Here is a 19,042-nt window from a genome sequence, read left to right on the forward strand (position 1 = left end):
CTTCAGCTGCTCGATTTGGATGAGGCCAAAACACTCAATCCTCACCAGCAAAGCCAACAGTATCTGTGACATTTATGAACTTGACAACTCAAAATTACATATATTAATAAAACTAATAGATGAAGAAAAAGTGAAAATCAGCATGAGGAGAATTTACTTTTTCCTTGCAGAGGAGAGACTTTATGGTGTTGGCCTATTTATAGACTACTATTAGCAGTGACAATATATCCACAGATTTCCTAAAGATCAAGTGAGAAAATCTGCCAGAGTGATGATAGGCAAAAAGACAGCGTGGTGGACTTTCTATTAGCATATGACACATTTTCTGCTGGTAAAAATTTGGGTCAATTTCAGTTCAATTCAATTTATTTTATTTCAGACTTGTAGTCCATATAGACTCAACACATATCTAATCTTGAGTTATGAAAAAAAAAAAAAGAAGAAACCAAACTGTTTCAAAAGGGTGTGGTAATAGTGGCTTGTAATGCCTAGAGACAGGCACTTGTTCTTAGACTTCCTTATAACTTCAATTTCAAGATATAAAATGACACAAAGACATAAGGATGACATTTTAAGTTTTATTACCAATGATGTCTTCCTTCTGTCCAATAATACAATCTCTGAGCAGCATTTGAGGAGTGAGGAGAAGCAGAAGGATGATAAAGGGATGACAGTGCAGAGGACAAACACGATGGAATGAGCAGAAAATTGTCAAGTGTCAGGGTTAATTGACAGCCCATGTGTGTGCATTCAGGTGTACTGGAGCTGAAGGATGGAACAGACTGTGCAGCTGGGCCAAAATGATTACATGACTATACTGATTTGATTTCAAAGGGCTTCATTTAATGAATGACATGTAGTTCATATACAGAAGGGGTCATGTTTTCCATTGAAGAGAATGTCATTTTTATAGGTATAATGTCTATGTAGAGTAGATAGATAATAAGGGTCCTTGTTTGGTTGCAGATACGTGACAGACAATAGTCTGCTTGTGCCTTTAAAGTGTCAGTTGCACTGGTTTGCTGCAAGCATACTTTTCTCCTCCTTCCTGCTCTGTGAAATATTTTGGCTCAGTATGACATAATTAATACTGAAATCAGGAATGGAGTATATCAAAGAGGGTGTCACAATTCTTTTGGTGATAACATTGTGCCCATGTTCCTACTTACTGTCAGACCACATAGTTCAACACAAATAGTTTAAGTCATTTTGGTTAAGTTTCTTACAGAAAAGCAAATCAGATTAAACTGCTCTGTTCATTTCAGATTAGCTGATTTATTTGAACATGCATTTATAAACTAATGTCCAACTGCAAGCCTCTTGAATGAGAGAAATGTGATATATTCAAGTTGGTGCAGTGCAAGTTAGTAGTATATAGGCATGGTTACTGGCTGCATGTATAAGTGCACAATGATGGTATTACTGTAACAAAAAAAACACACCCAATTATGCATCAATTATTTTAAAGGTAATGCAGAAACAGTACATTAGTAAATGCAAAGCAGTCACGTTTTCATGTTTTGGTTGTTGAAGACAATTTCCACTCTGATTGACAATGAAGGTCTATTCTATTCTCGTCTAAGTATATAGTGGAATTTTGAAGTCAGGACAAAATATAAAAGTAGTTTATTTGACTATCGTTTTGTGTATTTCCCTTGTTTTTGCCAGCGCCTGGTAGTAACGTCTTACTACAGCCAAAGGGTGGCAGTAATGCAGCTAAAAGCTGTTTGCTAACCACCCTAATCAACAGAAGGAGTAGAAGAAAAACAAATTACCACCAGGCTCCGGTAAAACGTGTGTTTTGTGCGTGTATGTACATGTGGCAGCGGGGAAGAAGGGTCTTTGAATCATAGTCAAATAGTTCCCAGCGAATATCAAATAGTATTTTTTAACTTGAAATGCCCATTGTTAGTATTCATACCAACATTTTTGAAATAGCAAATGTTCCTAACATTTGGTTGTCAAATTGTTTGCGAGGGGCTGTGTGAATAGGAGAATTTTAAAACTTTTGGAAATGTATTGACCATTTCATCCAGGTATATTCTGCCCATGTAACCAAAAGTACTCAGTCCAACATGAATGGTTGTGGGACTCCTGCCAGACTCGTTGTAACTGACAATTGTGGTTCAAAGGTGGCCAGAGTCCTGCTAACTGGAGCTGATACTCAGCCCAAGTCCATACCCACAAATCTTAGCCAAATCTGCCAGCTACATTTTTGCCAAAGCTGTCGGATATTTGGTCCTGCAGTGACAGAATATGGCCGAGTGCAGCTCTAATCAGTCTGACTCTGCTGGTAAAATGGGTACTGATGAGAGAGGCAGTTGCAGTTTAAACCTTCCCTCTGTGAGAAGTACTAATAGATAGATTTGAGGTGTACGTAGCATATAGCTTGTTTTATTAAAAGCACCCATACAGTATGAGATGTATAGCAAATGTGCTTCATTTAAAAAATGTGCACATTCATCTGAAAGTATTCACACTAAATGAAATGCTGAACTAAAATACCCTAACAATTAATTAATAATTAAAATAATTAATTATTATGGCTGTTAAAGCAGCACCTTAGATTCACATGAGATTTTCATATAAAAAAATAGAATAGAATGAATAGAAACGTTATATGTCTCTAGGGCTGTTCCAGAATAACTGGATGGGAAGTTGCACTGCGCATCTAATCCAGACTATCACATAATGCCTTAGGTAATACTGGAAGGGAACTTTTCACACTCATGTGTGAAATTCAGACAGAATTAGCAAAAGAACCGCCTGGATGACTGCACTGTTTTATTATGTTCAATGCCTACTTACAACCAACAAACATTTTTAGGTGAGACAAAACTGTAATCGTTACCAATAATGTGAGAAATGTACTGATTTGGTATCACTCTCTGCTTCCTACAGCTCCCTCAATAGTTCCCATCATGCACCAAATCAGCTCCACCATGAACAGCTTCACGCTATCATGGCCTCAACCAGAACAGCCCAACGGCATCATCCTTGACTACGAGCTGCGCTACTATGAGAAGGTAAGCCGTGTGTGTGTAAGTGTGTGTATCTGTGATGGTGAACGTGTCTCCTACTCTGCATATGCAAAGCAAGTTGCATGTAAAGCCCCCCGCCTGCTAAGAATCTAAGCTTTAACGGATATCTCTGAGCAGACTCCCCTGGGTTGATAATATGTTCTTTCATTGTGTTCACTCCATCTCTCCCACTGTTCTTTGGTTTCTGCTGCTGATGAAGTGAATAGGTTGACCTCTGCTCTAGGCCCACTCAGCACAGTGCAGCAACCTGTCCCGCTGAGAAAATGCATTGCGTCTAGAGGGAGTCACATCGACCCGTCTGCTCATACACAATACGTCTGCTTTATTAAGTCGCCAGCCCTACCCCACAGTGCCTATGCTGCTCCAGTATTGACCTGTAGGCTTTTCCCAAGGCCTTAGACATAATGATACCCCGAGATTGGAGACTAGCTTTTTGTTTGGGCCCTTGTTTGTCCTCCTAAAGCTGATCGATAGGTATAGCAAGGTTGGTCATGCACATTTTTTCCCCCAGTCTTTGTCATCTCAAGTTAAGACTTTTTGTGAGACTTCGTGCACCTTCACTCCTGTTCTGCTTTCCAAATAAAAGATAAAAATCAATAGGGTTTTATCAATGTTTTTCTTTTTTCTGTTGAGTTATTTACTTCGCACAAACTAATTTTGGCTAAGGTTCCTAAGGATCAATATTCACAACAGCACCTGAGAATAGTTGTGTCACATTTAGCATTTTCTATCAGGGAGAACAACAATCATGTTTTTAAATGATGTTTGCAGTTGGAAACTCAGTTATCCAATAATAGCTGCATTGCTTGCTGTTTTCCCCTCTGGCATTGCACAGGTCATGAAATTGAATCCGATTGCCATGGCCCTCGGAAACCTTATCTGCCAGGCAGCTTAGTGTCGTGTAAATAACACTTATAATGCCTCCCATTAGCTCATGAATATCAATGAAATCCTAATCCTATTGATGTTTATGTAGCGCGTCCTCACACAACTAGATGAGCACGTTGTAATCACAAATTAATGAATTAATGAGGACAAGATTGCTAATTGCAGTGGGATCAGGTGACAGGGAGGTTGTGCTCCAAGCTGTCTATCGCTGTTTTAATATACCTTAATATCCCCCCAACATGTACATATTCCATCTCGAACTTATCCATCATGTGAGTCAGAGTAAGACACAGGAGGTGAGTCAGAGTGACTCACCTTTTTTGTTACACACTGGATGGTAGAGATGAGATTTCCACTATGATGGTCCTCTTTTGACTCTTCTTGGATCTGACGGCTTTTATAGGTTCTAAACAGACCAGATCGCAGTCCAAAATATAGAAGGTTGTTATGCATGATTAAGCACCGACTCTCAGGAGGTGGAAAATGGCGTTAAAGGATTTGTGTAATTTCCATACTTGTTAACTTGTTATGTATTATGCACATGCATCATGACAAGTCAACATAAATTCGCTGTCGCACACCTTGGTTTTGGTTACTTGCAATGCATGTTTAGCTTGCTTGCTTGCTGTAGAAATGCGGGAAATTAAATTGCATACTATCTAGGTCAATTCTGCCAGCTCTCCATTGATTCCCTGAATGCCTCAGAGGTCCAGAAAATGTTGAAGTCACAGTGATAATGTGGCCTTTAAGTCATAAAAGTCAAATATGGGGAATGTCTCTCACACTCTCTCTTTTACACCAATAGGTTGTACCCAGTAAAATGGGTCATTTTTACACACATATACTGTGCATCTATTCTGTATATGACCTTGCTGTCCTTGCCATCTTTTATATGCATCTCACTGATGCCTGGATTAATCAGAGAGCAGTCACACTGTTATGGTTCTGGAGTTGATTGTCTCAGTGTGCCTGCCACAGTCAGCTAGTCCTTAGCGCAGCACAGAGCTGTCTTTCTACACACTCCATCTCACAGGAATCCACCTACACCCATTTATAATGGCAGCTTCTCAAGGAGCATGGCATTGTCACACTTTGTTGAGTAATACCTCAGCATACTCATAAAAGAAATATGCACTTCTTTTCACAACCTTGTCATAATGCTGTACTTTTAGTAAGTTCACCCAGACAGGGCTTTATTTTTTAAATGAGCAATTGTAAAGTGTTTTTCTGTTTTAATTGGGGTCATGATTGAAGAGAATGACAAATAAAACAGGGGAGAGGATTTGACAATGATCATTTTGAAGTGGTTACCAGTAGAAATTGCCTTGAATTACCAGACCAAATTCACTTTGTAATTAGATAGGCTTGGCCATACCACATTGAGGATTGTTTGCAGTAAGGTGTAGGCCTCAGGTTAATTTTGAAACAATTGAAGCAGCCTTTAAGAAAATGAGCATTGACCACCATATGATGTGTGCTGTCCGCCGAAACTCACCACACTGTGAACAAAAGGGAGTGTCCCCTAATGTAAGCAGAATGCAATGCCATATTGATAAAGGACCACAGATGACTTTTTTTTTAACATTATGCATAGTTCTCGCACCGGCATCAATTTCTCGATGCTTGCTATAGTTGCTACAACTGTAAGTAAAGCTGTATATAACTCTACCACTGCCGCCATTGTTGGAACTACAATTCCAAACAAGCGCTGGGGTTCAACATCATTACACTTAGACTGGTTGCTGATTGATCCACTCTTCAGAGTGCCTGAGAAAACCTAAAGGCAAAAAGGGTTTCCAGACTGCAAGTAAAGTGACAACTTAAAGTTGTGAGCAATAAGCGGGCGGAGCCCGGCCATACCAGAAAACCCTATAAACAAGTAAGCAATGCTTCATAATGTTGTCCACTAGAACTAGAAGACAAGCATCACACAGGTTGAAACAAGTCCAGTTAAAGCTACTCTTTGAAACTGCAGAAAAGGGTAACACGTAAATTCTAGTCACTTGTCAGTGTAATAGAATATTATAACAAATCTTTAAAGTAATTACATTTTATTTTGAAATCAGTACTGTTGTTGAGAAAAAATAGCTATATCATGCTATACACCATAACCATGGCACCAGTGTACATCATAATGTAGATCACAATTAATATATTTGTTTGATATCTCAAATCTTCCAACTATACTGCCATGTAAAATGTTACCAGTAATAATATTTCCAACAATACAAAAACAAATTCTAATCTTCCATCAGTGGCAATTTAAGCTGCAGATGAATGAAGGAAGGCGTAATTATGACTCAAACGGACTGCATTTTGGTAATTTCACTTGGAAACCGTAGTAATTGTTGAAGGGTGCTCTCTCAACAGGCTTCACTCCCTTCTTTAACCTTCCTTCCTATTACAGAGTAAGTGGTCCCAGGACCCTATAAATTGGCAAGCTAGATTAAATGAGTTCAAGGTTTGCGGAGAAAAAGTAGAATCTCATGCTTTCGTTCTCTCCATTTTCCTCATAGCCTTTTTCCTGTGGATGCTGGAAATTTTGGGGAGGGTGGAAATAACTCAGCATAGCTGAGGTCAGGCCCTCCATTAAGGCTCGAGCAGAGCAGCCACCGGCTCTGGTTACTGATAGCTCTGTTGGTGTCGGAGAGAGGGTGTGTGTGTGCATGTGAGTGTGAGTTTGTGTCAGTGTTTGTGCTTGAGTGTCAGAAGCAGTTCAGGTGTATCCATTCTGGCTGACAGCACTACTGTCATACGACAGTGTGAGAAATTCAAGAGTTAATGCAAGTTTTACAGCATGTCACCATGACTTGCAGCATACTGACCGGAGCACCAGCTGCATTTTTGGCACTCTGAAAGCTCTCTTGTACTTTACATACAATTAGCGATTCCTCAGCAGAGAAGCCAGATGAAAGTATTTATTATTCTTTTCTTCTCTCTCTGCCACCCTTCAGAGTCAAACACAACACGTTTTTTTTTCTCGACACACACAGATGTTCTACAGACAAGTTGGGCTTTTTAATGGAACCTTTGAAAAGCAGGACTTGTGCAGTGCTCCCTCAGTCCCCCAGCAAGGGTATTCACATTTCTTCCTTTAGACTTTCTCTTCTTCTCTCCCTCTTGTTTGTCACTCGACGTGCTCACTCAGGCTTTCTTGTTAGTCTCCAGGTGAATAGAATGCATACAAAGAGTCATCTCAAAAGGAGATGACTACAAATAACAAGAAAAAAAAGAAAACTGAAAAAGCTGAGGCAAATAAATTCCCTTCAAATTTACTGAGGATAAGATGATTCCTCTCACTTGTCTCTTACCATGCTCATTAGTGTTTAACATGCAGCTTTGGAGAATCAAAATGAAAGGAAAATATTAGCTTTTTTTGTAGCTGTGTGGTGATATAATCTGCTGTAACATTTTAGTTTCTTCATTTTACAAAATGATTAAGAGACTATAAAGGTCTTTAATATCAGATTTTATCGCTACTGTAGTCCCACTCAAAATAATTGTTCTTTTTAGATTAGAATTCACAAGGTAATGGTAATTATTTGCATTCAGTAATAAAACCCAATCTAGTCACTGAGATTTAATTTTTTAGCCCTTATTTCCCCTCTTTACTTTTTTTCTTTTTTCTTTTTTTTTTACCTCAGGCAATGCATTTTAATCAGGAACATTAATGGGAGAGGATTTTTTTTTTCCTATTATTTTCACTTCACAAACATAATATTAAAATGTTCTCCTCATGTACTCACCCTCCTTCCCTTTGTGTGCACGAGTGTGTGTGCCTGTTATTTGCAATCATGCATGTGTGTAAGCCAGTGAAGACGACACATGGTATACCACCATGTTTGTCTTTCGGCCAAGTGGCCATGCTGTCCATTTTGGGTAGTTGGCATTTTTTGAAAAACAGACACACGAAGACTGATCCATGCACACACACATGTCAAGTGAAGCAAAGTCAAGTCACGCTTATTTCTATAGTTTAATATGACATATAATGTCTCAGAGGCCTTTACAGGTCCACGATGCTTTTGACTGAAAAACTCAAACCAAAAAACTAAGGAAATAAAGGCAGAAAATGTAAAAAGTGGCAGAGAATAAATTAAAATGTCCCTCTGCAGTTCACTGGCAGCACAATGGCAATTGGGAGGGCACTGGCAGTTAGAAAAAAAAAATTACGGTTTAACAGGTAAAATAAGGTAATTTTCGCAATCTAGTAAATGTAGTCAATCCTGTAAAATAAATCCAATTAATGTATTTGGACAGCTAGCAACATAGGGCCAATTTATTAAAGCTCACTGAAGAAAACGAAAAAAGACGTGAGACGTGTTTCACTATCAGTCAAAACATCTTCGGAAACTTCAAACAACTCATAAATATTAAATATTAGGAATACTGTTCTTGCTAACTTTGTCCCTGTGATTTTGCTGAATGCTGCAGAGACCAAACTCCCCACAGTGCTTCCTGTCTGTCACCCCTGGCAATGCTTTTGATTGGCTGCTCTACCATCTGCCTTCCCACCTGCACCTCTGTCTTTATTTAGCAAGTTGGGGTGTGGTCCTCCTAATCCCCATTTGACTGGCAGCAGGAGGGGACCTCTCATGGCTGGAAGTCCCTCCTGGCATGGCCTTTTATTGGCTATCCCCGAACCTGCTGGAGTGCCAAATGCTAGCTCATTTTTAAGTGGCAGATGTGTGTGTGTGTGTGTGTGTGTGTGTGTGTGTGTGTGTGTGTGTGTCACATAATTCCCATTTGACGGGCAGCATGAAAGGGGCCATTCCTAGCTGGTGCTCCCCATAGGGATGCTCACCCATTGGCGGTTTGCCATCTGTCTGCTCACCTGTCCTCCATTCAACAGATAGGGGTGTGGCTCTGAGAGATTCAGGATGACTGATAGCAGGAATCGGCATATCCTGACCCCAAGTGGTCCATGTGTACTCAAGCATGTCTTGGACCAGATGAATAGGTGACTGTGGTTCCAGTCTCTCAAGGGGCCTCTTGTTTTCTGCACCTCTTTGAAATGCACAAGCTGCTGCTCTAAAGTCAAGTTTCAGAAGTATTCGTATGCAGCACATTGGAGAAATGACAGTTTGTGTGATCTCCTGAACAAAAGGTCTGTGAAATGATTAAACTCTCTAAACCAGTTACATCCAGCATCCCATTTATAAATATCTCTTTCCTCTCAGATACAGAATGAGAGCCTGTTGGTGTGATGCCCTCCCATCCTAAGTCCAAACATTTGTCTTCATCAAGCTCAGTGTCCAATAAGAGTTAATGTGATTGCACACATCATTATGTGTGTGTCTGTGTGTGGGGGGGAAGAGGGGGGGGGCACAGATTTCATAGCTGTGTTTACCTCATCTGCTCAATGACGGAGCAACCAGAATGATTCAATTACACCAATCAGATTGGATAATGATTTCGATGTGGGTTGCTGCTGCCTCGAGTTTCTTATCACTTCCTGCCATCTTCTTCCATCCTCCTCCTCCTCCCTCTCTTCTTCCTTGCCTATCTATTTTTTTCTACTCAGCACTGTTGTCTGAATTGTTTTCGCTTTTTCCCAGAGAAGTCATACATGTATTAGAAGATGTAGCTCAACATTAAACAACAGTGTGTTTACCAAAGCCAGCATCTATTTACACAGCGTTATTGACCCAGAAAAATGTGCCCCTTCACTTTCTACTACCCCCTCCCCCTCTACAGCCCGCCAGCATTTAGCTATCAGCAGCCTGCAGTGGTGAGTGTAGTGTAGGTGCAGTGTTATTTTCTGGCTGTCATATTCACTCTGGGTTATAGGAAGGTGACAGGCCCAAGTCATTACTGATCCCCCATAGCAGATACCTCGCGCAGGTCCCAAACTACACTTCAGCAGACTGCCCAACTGGTTCTGTTCAGCCTGGAAAGACAAAGACTGAGTTCATATACCCTCAATCAGACCACGAATTCACTTAATGAATGGCTATATGTATGCATTTATGCAACAGCATTAAAAAACAACAACATCGAAATACACGTAGCGTAGGACCACACAGACGCATGTGCGTGTCAATAAGGATGAAAATAAAATGTGAGACACAGATTTTCAAATCAAAAAACACAGCAAACAAAAATAAGGCAAATACCTAAATAGATTGTTCCAAAAAAATATTTCACAAAAGATTTTTATGGCATTCCCTTTAATAAAAACATAAAAGGCTTTCTGTGGGAGGAATTGGCCTGCTGTCATATTTAAAAAAGCCACCTACTTCAGACAACAAAACAAGAGGATGTAATGTTAAAACTTCTTGCAGTAATTAAATTACCTCATAAAGCACTTGTGAAGAGGCAAATACATAATGCTGTTTTATTACTGCTCAGAAGCAGCTATTGCTCTTTGGTATGTGCAAGAAATGATTGCCTTTATTTACCATATCATGTATGTGTGTTATTGAATGAATGGGAAGTACTGTTGTTTGTGTATGTGATTTTGTTTCACTGTGTATTTCTGTTGTGTTGTGTAAGTGAAGTTCACACTGTCTGAGACCTTTTTAAAAACTGAGGGAAAAACATATTACTACTCTCTGTTTAAATCAGCCAATTCAACATGCAGCAGGCTTTAAGAGAGCTTCACTGGCCTGCGACTATTTTGTACTTCTGTTTTCATTCTTCTTCTGTCAGTGATGTGTATCAGAAGTACACTGCATTTCCTGTATGTCTAGTTTACAACAACTGATTCCCTCCAATTCCAGTCCAATCTCCCCGTACTATTTCCTCAACATTGGAATCCTTGATAAGATTGTTTGTGCTCCCACTGTCAAACTTGTGCTACCACCGCTGCATGTGGTTTTGCGAGAATTTCCGTAACCGTGTGATTGAACACTTTCCTGGTGACATCCTCTAAGTTATCTCTAACCTGCTCCATGTGTTCATTGCGCCTATCAGGACCATGCAGAGATTAATTCCACCATCCTGCGGAGCCAAACCAACACGGCACGTGTGGAGGGCCTCAGGCCGGGCACAGTCTACGTGGTACAGGTGCGGGCTCGGACTGTGGCTGGCTTCGGCAAATACAGCAGCAAGATGTGCTTCCAAACCCTCACAGATGGTAAGGATCGCGGAGCCAGGAGAAACAGCTCTCTCTGCCTCTCCCTCTCTCTGTCCTTCTCTCTTGTTTTTCCCTCTCTCACACGCATGCGTACACCCTAGCTCTTTCGAACACTCGTTTGTCTCTTTGCGTTTGTTGTTGCATTATTATTATTAGGTGAGATAGAGGAGAACGGTAATGTTTGATTGCACTTCTATTTCTGCAGCTAAATTAATTTCCTTCGTGGTCAGGTTTGAGTGTGTGTGGGTGCTCCGGAAACGTCGAATGCTGAGTGTCTTTTGTTTGTGCAACTAACTGTGCTTGATCCAAAATGCTTAGCTAATTGGTTTTTCACCCGGCCCTTCTGTTGCTGGAGAGCCGTCCCAGAATGCATATCTGTGATTAGTAGTTGATGAGATAAAAAATTTTGCCATGGGGGGGAGAGGCGCTGAAGAGGGGCTGTAGCACCTGGTAAACTGGCAAGGTTGTGGAACCATGTTCATCAGTGTAAGTGCAAGGAGGTGTGGGTACAGAAAGCAGGTGATGGTGGCATCGCATACAGTGTCACTTCCTCATGGCCTTGCTTGGCAGTGAAATTGGTGCTTCAACGTACGCAGTAGTACATCAGTCTGGATGTATTAATCATTTGACTGGATATGAGTGACATTCACAAGATTTGCCATTACAATGCATCGTGCCTTGCTGTATGACCAGCTTACTGTGTGTGTGGCCATAGTTCATAATGTATCAAAGTCAGGAGTGACATTACTGCACTGTATCATTGCTAATAAAGACAATAACAATGAATGAGAGGGTTATGATCTTGAGGGAGGGTAAGATGAGAAGAATAATAATGATGATAAAGGCAATCATTCTGGCTCTTTACCTGTGCAGAGCAGATGTGGTGGCACAGTCATGGCTCCTCTGTTCTCCCTCACGGTCACAAATTATATTTCCCTCGAGCACATATGCATATGAGCCTGTACAAGTGCATACGAGCACATGCGCACACATACTGCACCCTCGCTCACACTAACACTGTTTATGGTTCATCCGTTGGCTGGCTGCCATAGCACGACATTCGTCAACGCAATTAGCAGTAGACACCAGAGGACTGCCGACAATAACACCCACGTTTCCACCTCCTGCCCCTCTACCAGTCTTTTCTCCCTCTGTCAAAGCCGCTTCATTGCCTCATGAAGACAGCCCCTTGCCACCCTGCCATTCCATGCATTTTTTTGTTTTATTATAGAACATATAATCCCTTTTGTCTTCCTGCTGGCACGTTTTCATGCACCTTCACAAGGTGTCCCTTAGCCCTCCTCTGGACACACAAACACAAGCTGCGCAGATTTGATTGACAGGTGTTAAGAAGAGGAGGTGATTGGTCTATCAGTTAGGTGACTGATGTCACAGTTCTCCACTTCTCTAATAGGCCAAAGCCTCGAGAACTAACTGATTGTAATAGGGGCCTATTTACCGCTGAAACATGTAGCTGTTTGATTTCTGGCTGTCGAGGAACGTCTGCATTATCAGATGGGTGAACTGGATAATAATCTGGACCTCTCACACCTAATATACATCAAGAGAGAACAGGAAGACTGCCCAGAAGCTTCAGTAGCTGGAACTGCATTCCCACTGTTTGCTTGAAATGTACTTGATAAATGTGCAAGTTAAAAGAGAGAGCAATTCCTGTCACATTCAGTTTCCTCATATATATCGCAGCTTTCACACTGCTCCGAAGATGCATTACTTCTCCCTTTATCACTTTAATCCAATAGGCCCATTCTACATGGGGGATTGGATTTAGAAGCTGCTGATTTGCCTGCAGCATGCTAAATCATGCATTGCTTTAACTACAGTGTTTGCTGGTGCCAAAGTCACAGAGACAGGCACACAAAAAGATAACTGAGGATTCTGCTGTGTAGCATTTTTAGGCAGGCATTTAGTCTGTCCTCTGTCAGCCCTGGCTAACATAAAACATGTTTGGGCTGTATGTGTAATAACTTGAAACTTCCTTTCAATACTGTAGAAACAACATTCCAAGGTGCCCTTTTTCCGTCCATTTGTTTCTGAGCGCTATAGCAACACAGAGGAGGCTGAGAGGCCCCCTTCGCTCTTTCTCACCGTCAGTTTTTTTTGCTCACTCTTTGTCTGTCTCCTGGTTTATCAAACACAACCTGTCAGTCAGTTTTGCAAAAGCTCACAGGATTTCAGTCAGCACCTCTGAGCAGAAAGGTCTTTATGTTTTCTTTATCCATCGGTACAGCCATTCTGCTCTGTCTCTTCCTCTGCCTGTTTTTCCCTTTACCTCCTAAAAACACACACTTTCATACACGCTTCCAAATAAACACAGTTATGTATCCTATGCCTTACCTAAGCCTTCCTCAATGCCTCTCTGTCTGTTTTCTCTTTGTGTAACCTAGATGACTTCAAGTCTGAGCTGAGAGAACAGCTTCCTCTGATTGCGGGGTCAGCAGCAGCAGGAGTGGTCTTCATTGTTTCCCTTATTGCTATCTCCATTGTGTGCAGCAGGTGACCTTCTTTTCTCTTGTCTCTTGTAATACATGCAGGAACGGCTGCAATGTTAGTGACTTCATTGCCACATATGTCCCTGACAAAAAAATAAAAAAAAAATAATTGAGCCTCTTTTCAGGCTTCCCACTTTTTCTCCTCGAGATAAAAGTAGCTACAAATCTCACCTCCTATAGCCATTGTACTTTCAGGGGGAGTGAAGCGAGTGGACAAAATAACATGCAACACACTACCCCTGCATGCTCCTCATTTTTGCTAATAATTACTGAAATATATATGACAGCACTGCAAGTTAAATTTCCACCACTGTGATCCAATCTCTGATCATGTATGACCAATTTGCCTTGTGTCAGTTTGCTCAATAAATACACTATGTCGCAGTAAAATTCAACATATACAGTAATATAACTAGGAGATTATTACTCTAATTACTGACCATCTTTAACCACTGAAACAATGTTAAAGTCTGTTTCTTAGCCATAACTGTATTTGCAATGTATTTTAATCCTTTGGTCATACGCCTCCTTACTCCTTACATCATAGAGCATTTATTATTGCAATAACAATGGACATGATGAGGGGTATTATGAATAATGAAGGCGCAAACCAGATAATCTCAAAATGCACAGTGTAATTCCAGCCATAGACCTTGGCTGCATGTTGTTCCCCTTTTCTCTTCCTTGTTTCCTGTGTACTTCTACACTGTCCTGTCTAATAAGGAAAAAATTCCAGAAAATGGTGTTAAAAAGCAATAGATGTGATGGAAATGAAAACTAAATACTCATATTTGAAATGAAATATTCAATTCAATAGAGAACTTAACAACACCTACTTTGCCCTGTTAAGCCAATTTCATTTTGCAGCAGTTTGTCACTTTGTCACATTCCTGTCTTGCTCCACTTTAGACATGTGAAAGTCAAATTTTCTGCAGTGCTGGGTGCAAGTTTGAGCAAGTAAAGTGTTCATCAAATGGGCCCGGCTCTTTTGATGCTGAGGCAGAGGAGACAGATGAAAAGGAGAGAGATCCTATCAAGGTCTAATTAAAAATCAGCTCATTTTCATAAACTTCATTTGCCATTGCTAACCCTCTGCAACTGATTCAATTTCAGCCACAGCATTTTCAGGCCATACAGAAAAACACGAGCCATAATAAGACCTTGTTTACTCTTCTTTTCATCCCGTCATCTCTTACGCTCTCTCTTTTTCTTTCTCTCTTCTTTCTCAATATTCATTGCTCTCTTAGGAAAAGGGCATACACAAAGGAGGCGGTGTACAGTGACAAGTTGCAACATTACAGCACAGGAAGAGGTGAGTCCACCCTTATTCTTACAGCTCCTCTCAGCTAGTGGTTTGTTTTTTAGCCCATATTGTACGTTTTTAATGTTTTTATATTTGCTGGATATGTAGAAAGTGCATCCAAGATTTTGGAGACGATGTTGTTATTTATGAAGCACTTTATAGTTTGGCTCGTAACCCCTGAACTGTGAGGCTTTGTCTAGATTTCATGAAAGGATTCATGGATTTCAATCATGGCTATGTCAGTTTCTGCCTGAGCAGCACAATATCTTTTACTACTTACTTTTATATTTTTTATCAGCTATTAAACGTATTGTGCTGTAGCAGCAAAATTAGATGACATATGTTCCTACCCTGTGTACTTTATTACTCTATGTAACACTTAGATAGTTGTGAGTCTAACTCACTTTAAATTTGGTGCCATTCATCTTTGCACAAATACCAAATAGTCCCAAGCATGATAACAGTATACTCCAAAAACCATGGCAACAAACAGGCTGTTCTTATCATAGTCTATCATGTTTATTTATATGCAGATCCAGATGCAGCTAAAGCTTTTTAAACACGACCTTGTTTTACAATAAGACATTTAGAGGCCCTGTGGCATCTAGGTGGGGATATGTCCTTTCTGAGTGCTCTCATACATCTTATTCAGAGCTGCTACACAGCCATCCTTTCCTTTGTCCAGCCGTCTGCTGCTGTCGTATCACCTATGATGTAAAACACGTCCATAAAACGTATTAATCGTACAGTAATGAAATGGAGTTGAGGTGAAAGTGAAAATACCTGAGGTACTAGGTGTCTGTGGCTGAACACGACATTCTCCTTCCTTTACACAGTGACATTGACTGACATCTCTCAGGGCTGTATGATAGCCGTGATTGAGTCATGTTTTAAACACTCCCTGACTGGCACCAGGCACCAACTGATGAGGGGAAAGAGCCTGGAGGGAAACATATAATCTCTGACAAATAGACACACTCGCTCACACACATGCACACAAAAGAATGTGTATAAGTTTTGTGCCTCAACTGAAAGCCTTATGTACTGCCAACCCAGCAGTCTGAGAAGGGGCTCACTCGAGGGGATCGAGTTTTGTTGAGCCTGACACAGCAAAGTGTTTCTACACAGTTACACTGAGTCACAGCTACAAGAGTGGCAATTTGGGGCTCATTAAAACTGCCGTGGACAGAAGAGTCAGTTCTGTCACAGGCTAGATTTGGGAAAGCATAATGCAATTAACAAAAGTCATGAAAATAAACAAAAGATCAGAGACGCTCACAGACCTAATCGTCAAATAAGCAATTTGAAGTGGAAAGGAAATATAACGCCGATAAGGGATCCTATTCATAGGTTTAGTCCTTCAATCTCCACAATGCCAACACTCATGAAGTTTTCGCCCACCCCATGATGCATTGTCTTCAGCTATTCTCTCAAGATTTGATGGACAGTTTAGTAATTACAGTATTCAATGCAACAATAAAATAGAACCATTCAGCCAATTGTTTTGGCTGAACTACCAAAAATGTGTTGACGGCTTTCGCCCAGCTGTCGGCTCTTCCAGATGTTGCCACACACGTCTCATGACATTTCATTTCCAGCCCACTTTTAGAGGGATGCTGCTAATATCATAAACTCTGTGCTACAGATGAATCAAAATCAGACCTTTAATGTTACACCAAATACTGCCTGTGACGTCACAACAAGCCGATTGAAACACATACATTCAATGTTGCTTTTATGTTTTTGCACATTCACCTCCATCAGAGTCAATGGTAGTTTCTGTTTGTTTTGATTGCCCAGAGCATTGTCAGTGTTCATGACATTGTTGAGGTGATTTAATATTCAGACCCCTTTACATTTGGCTCTCTAGAAAGTTTTCCAGTTTTTGAAAAATCAAGAACTGAAACTTCTCACTCATCTAAGAATTCAAACCCATATTCCAATATTTTGTAGATGCCCCTTTGACAGCAATTACAGCTTCAGATCTTCTTGATCAAGTCTTCACATTCTTTGCTCACCTGAATTTGAATAGTATATCCCATTCTTCTTGACATATCCTCTCAGATGCTGTCAGATTGGAGGGAAAGCTTTAGTGAAATACCAGCTTCAGATCCCTCCATAGATGTTCTGTGATGTTTGAATCAAGGCTTTTACTGGGTCACTCAAAGTCAGAGGTGATCAATCACCTCAAGTCGAGCTAGGTTTCTTCAATGACCTCTCTATATTTCATTGCATTCTTCCTTCCCTTAAAATGTTGCGACTAAGAAGCACCCTCAAAAGCATGATGCTACCACCACCATGGTTCACCATGGAAATGGTATGAGCTAGATGATGAGCAGGGCTTGGTGTTCACCAAACATAGTGCTTGGAGTTCTGCCCAATTAGCTCTTGCATTTGTCAGACTGTAGAATATTATTCTTTGTACTTTTAAAGTCCTTTAAATGCTGTTTGGCAAACTCCAATGAGTGGTCATGTGCATTTTGCTTACAGTGGTTTCTGTCCAGCTGCTCGACCATAAAGGCCTAATTGACGAAGCGATGCTAAGGATTGGTCATCCTCCCTACAGGTTTTCCCATCTCTCCAAGGGATTTCTGAAGGTCTGTCTGAATGGCCGTTGGGTTGTTGGTCACCTCTCTGACTAAAGCCCTTCGCACTCAGTTACTCAGTTTGGACAGACAGCCAGGAGCCCTGGTGGTTCCAAACTTCTTACCCATCTCAATTATTAAGGCCACTGTGGTGCTATGGGAGCACTCAGAATTTTACAAATTCTTGCCCTGATCTATGCCTCAACAATTTTATCGTGCAGGTCTATAGAGGGTTTCTTGGACTTAATGTATTGGCTCTTGTCCTGACATTCAGTGTGAATTGGGACCCTACAAACACAGATGTGTGCCTTTCCAAACTATGTCTAATCCATTCAGTTTACCACAGGTGGACTCCAAACAAGTACTAGATAAATCTTAAGGATGATTAAAACATGATGCACCTGACCACAGTTTGGAGTGCCACAACAAAGGAGTCTGACTAATTTTGTAAAAAAATGATTTAAGTTTTTTAAATTTAAAACAAATTGCACCAATTTCTTTGAAAATATTTGTTCTCATTGACATTAATTAGAGTTATTGAGTGAAAATGAATGGGCAAAACAAATTTGTTACGAATAAAACCCACACGAGTATTAATTGTGAAAAGTAAAGGGGTCTGAATACTTTCCAAATCCAGTGTATCACACACACCTCAGGGTATATGTGCATTTACAATTTTCCCAGTGCATTTATTCCCCCCTAACCTTTTCCTCACACCAACAACTATTCCACATTAGTTCATTATTGTACCAGATATTTCTAATTACTTGTGTTTCCTTTATGCTCTAATGTTTCTCTGTGTATGACTACCAACACGTTTTAAATCAGTAATGTTCGAACCCTGTTTGTTTTGCCTTGTAGCTGCAGATGTTGTTTTTGCTTCAGCATCTGGTGCTCACACTCAATGAGAATGGGATTAAAAACCCATTTAACAGAGCTGTAGTAGTTATGGTTAGATGCCAAATATGTTTATATTTCAGGTTTTATTTTCTTGCCACTGAGTACTGCATTCATACATGCAAATTCTAAAGTAAAAATGGAAAACATCTGTAGATTGTTGTGACATTTGCAATTGCCCTTCATTATCCTAAATATTCTAATATATATATAAAATAAATAATAAATAGGTCAAACCTGTCATTACTCACAGTTGCAGAAGGCACCACAGGTCTTATAAACACACACAAACATTTCACTGTCTTTGCCAGTGTTACTGTTAGAATACAATATTTAGATCCCTACTGTGATTTCCATACTAATAAGTCCCAGTGTGTGTTTGACAAATGATTTTCTGACATCAAACGATGGATAATTAGTTTGTGTTTAGGAAGGAAACTCAACTCATTATATTCAGCACCACAGAATAGATTAGTGTGCATCTTGGACCGACATGAAATGGAAAGGAATTCAGAATTAGGGATATAGTGTAGTGTCCTGCAATTGTTTATGTTAATTTCTCAAAGTGCTTAATCACATAAACTATATAATTACTATTTACCAAAATTTCTAAATGACAAACATTGTCAGGCAAAAGGAACTAGAAGAAATTATGTTTCTTTGGTGAAAGGCTAATGTATGAAACAGTCCGTTTGACTAGAAAAGATGAGCATTTATGGAGCAGCTGTTTCATTGACTGA

The 19,042-nt window shown here is 40.2% G+C and overlaps 1 protein-coding gene across 2 annotated transcripts in view; it reads left to right on the forward strand.

The window, feature by feature from the left end:
• Positions 1-2,906: 2,906 nt before the first annotated feature.
• The window catches only part of LOC138636778 (ephrin type-B receptor 1), a 41,677-nt gene continuing 25,541 nt past the window's right edge, over positions 2,907-19,042 (forward strand). For both annotated transcript variants that reach the window (XM_069725005.1, XM_069725006.1), the window contains exons 1-4: positions 2,907-3,026; positions 10,845-11,007; positions 13,413-13,521; positions 14,765-14,829. In XM_069725005.1, coding sequence (XP_069581106.1) covers positions 2,922-3,026; positions 10,845-11,007; positions 13,413-13,521; positions 14,765-14,829 — 442 coding nt within the window. In that variant the 5' untranslated portion in view covers positions 2,907-2,921. The remainder of the gene's footprint in view (positions 3,027-10,844; positions 11,008-13,412; positions 13,522-14,764; positions 14,830-19,042) is intronic.

Source organism: Brachyistius frenatus, unplaced genomic scaffold (assembly GCF_029030835.1).
Source record: "Brachyistius frenatus isolate BFR_SWC_R1_liver_20210118 unplaced genomic scaffold, ASM2903083v1 Contig_406, whole genome shotgun sequence".
Classification (NCBI taxonomy): domain Eukaryota; kingdom Metazoa; phylum Chordata; class Actinopteri; family Embiotocidae; genus Brachyistius; species Brachyistius frenatus.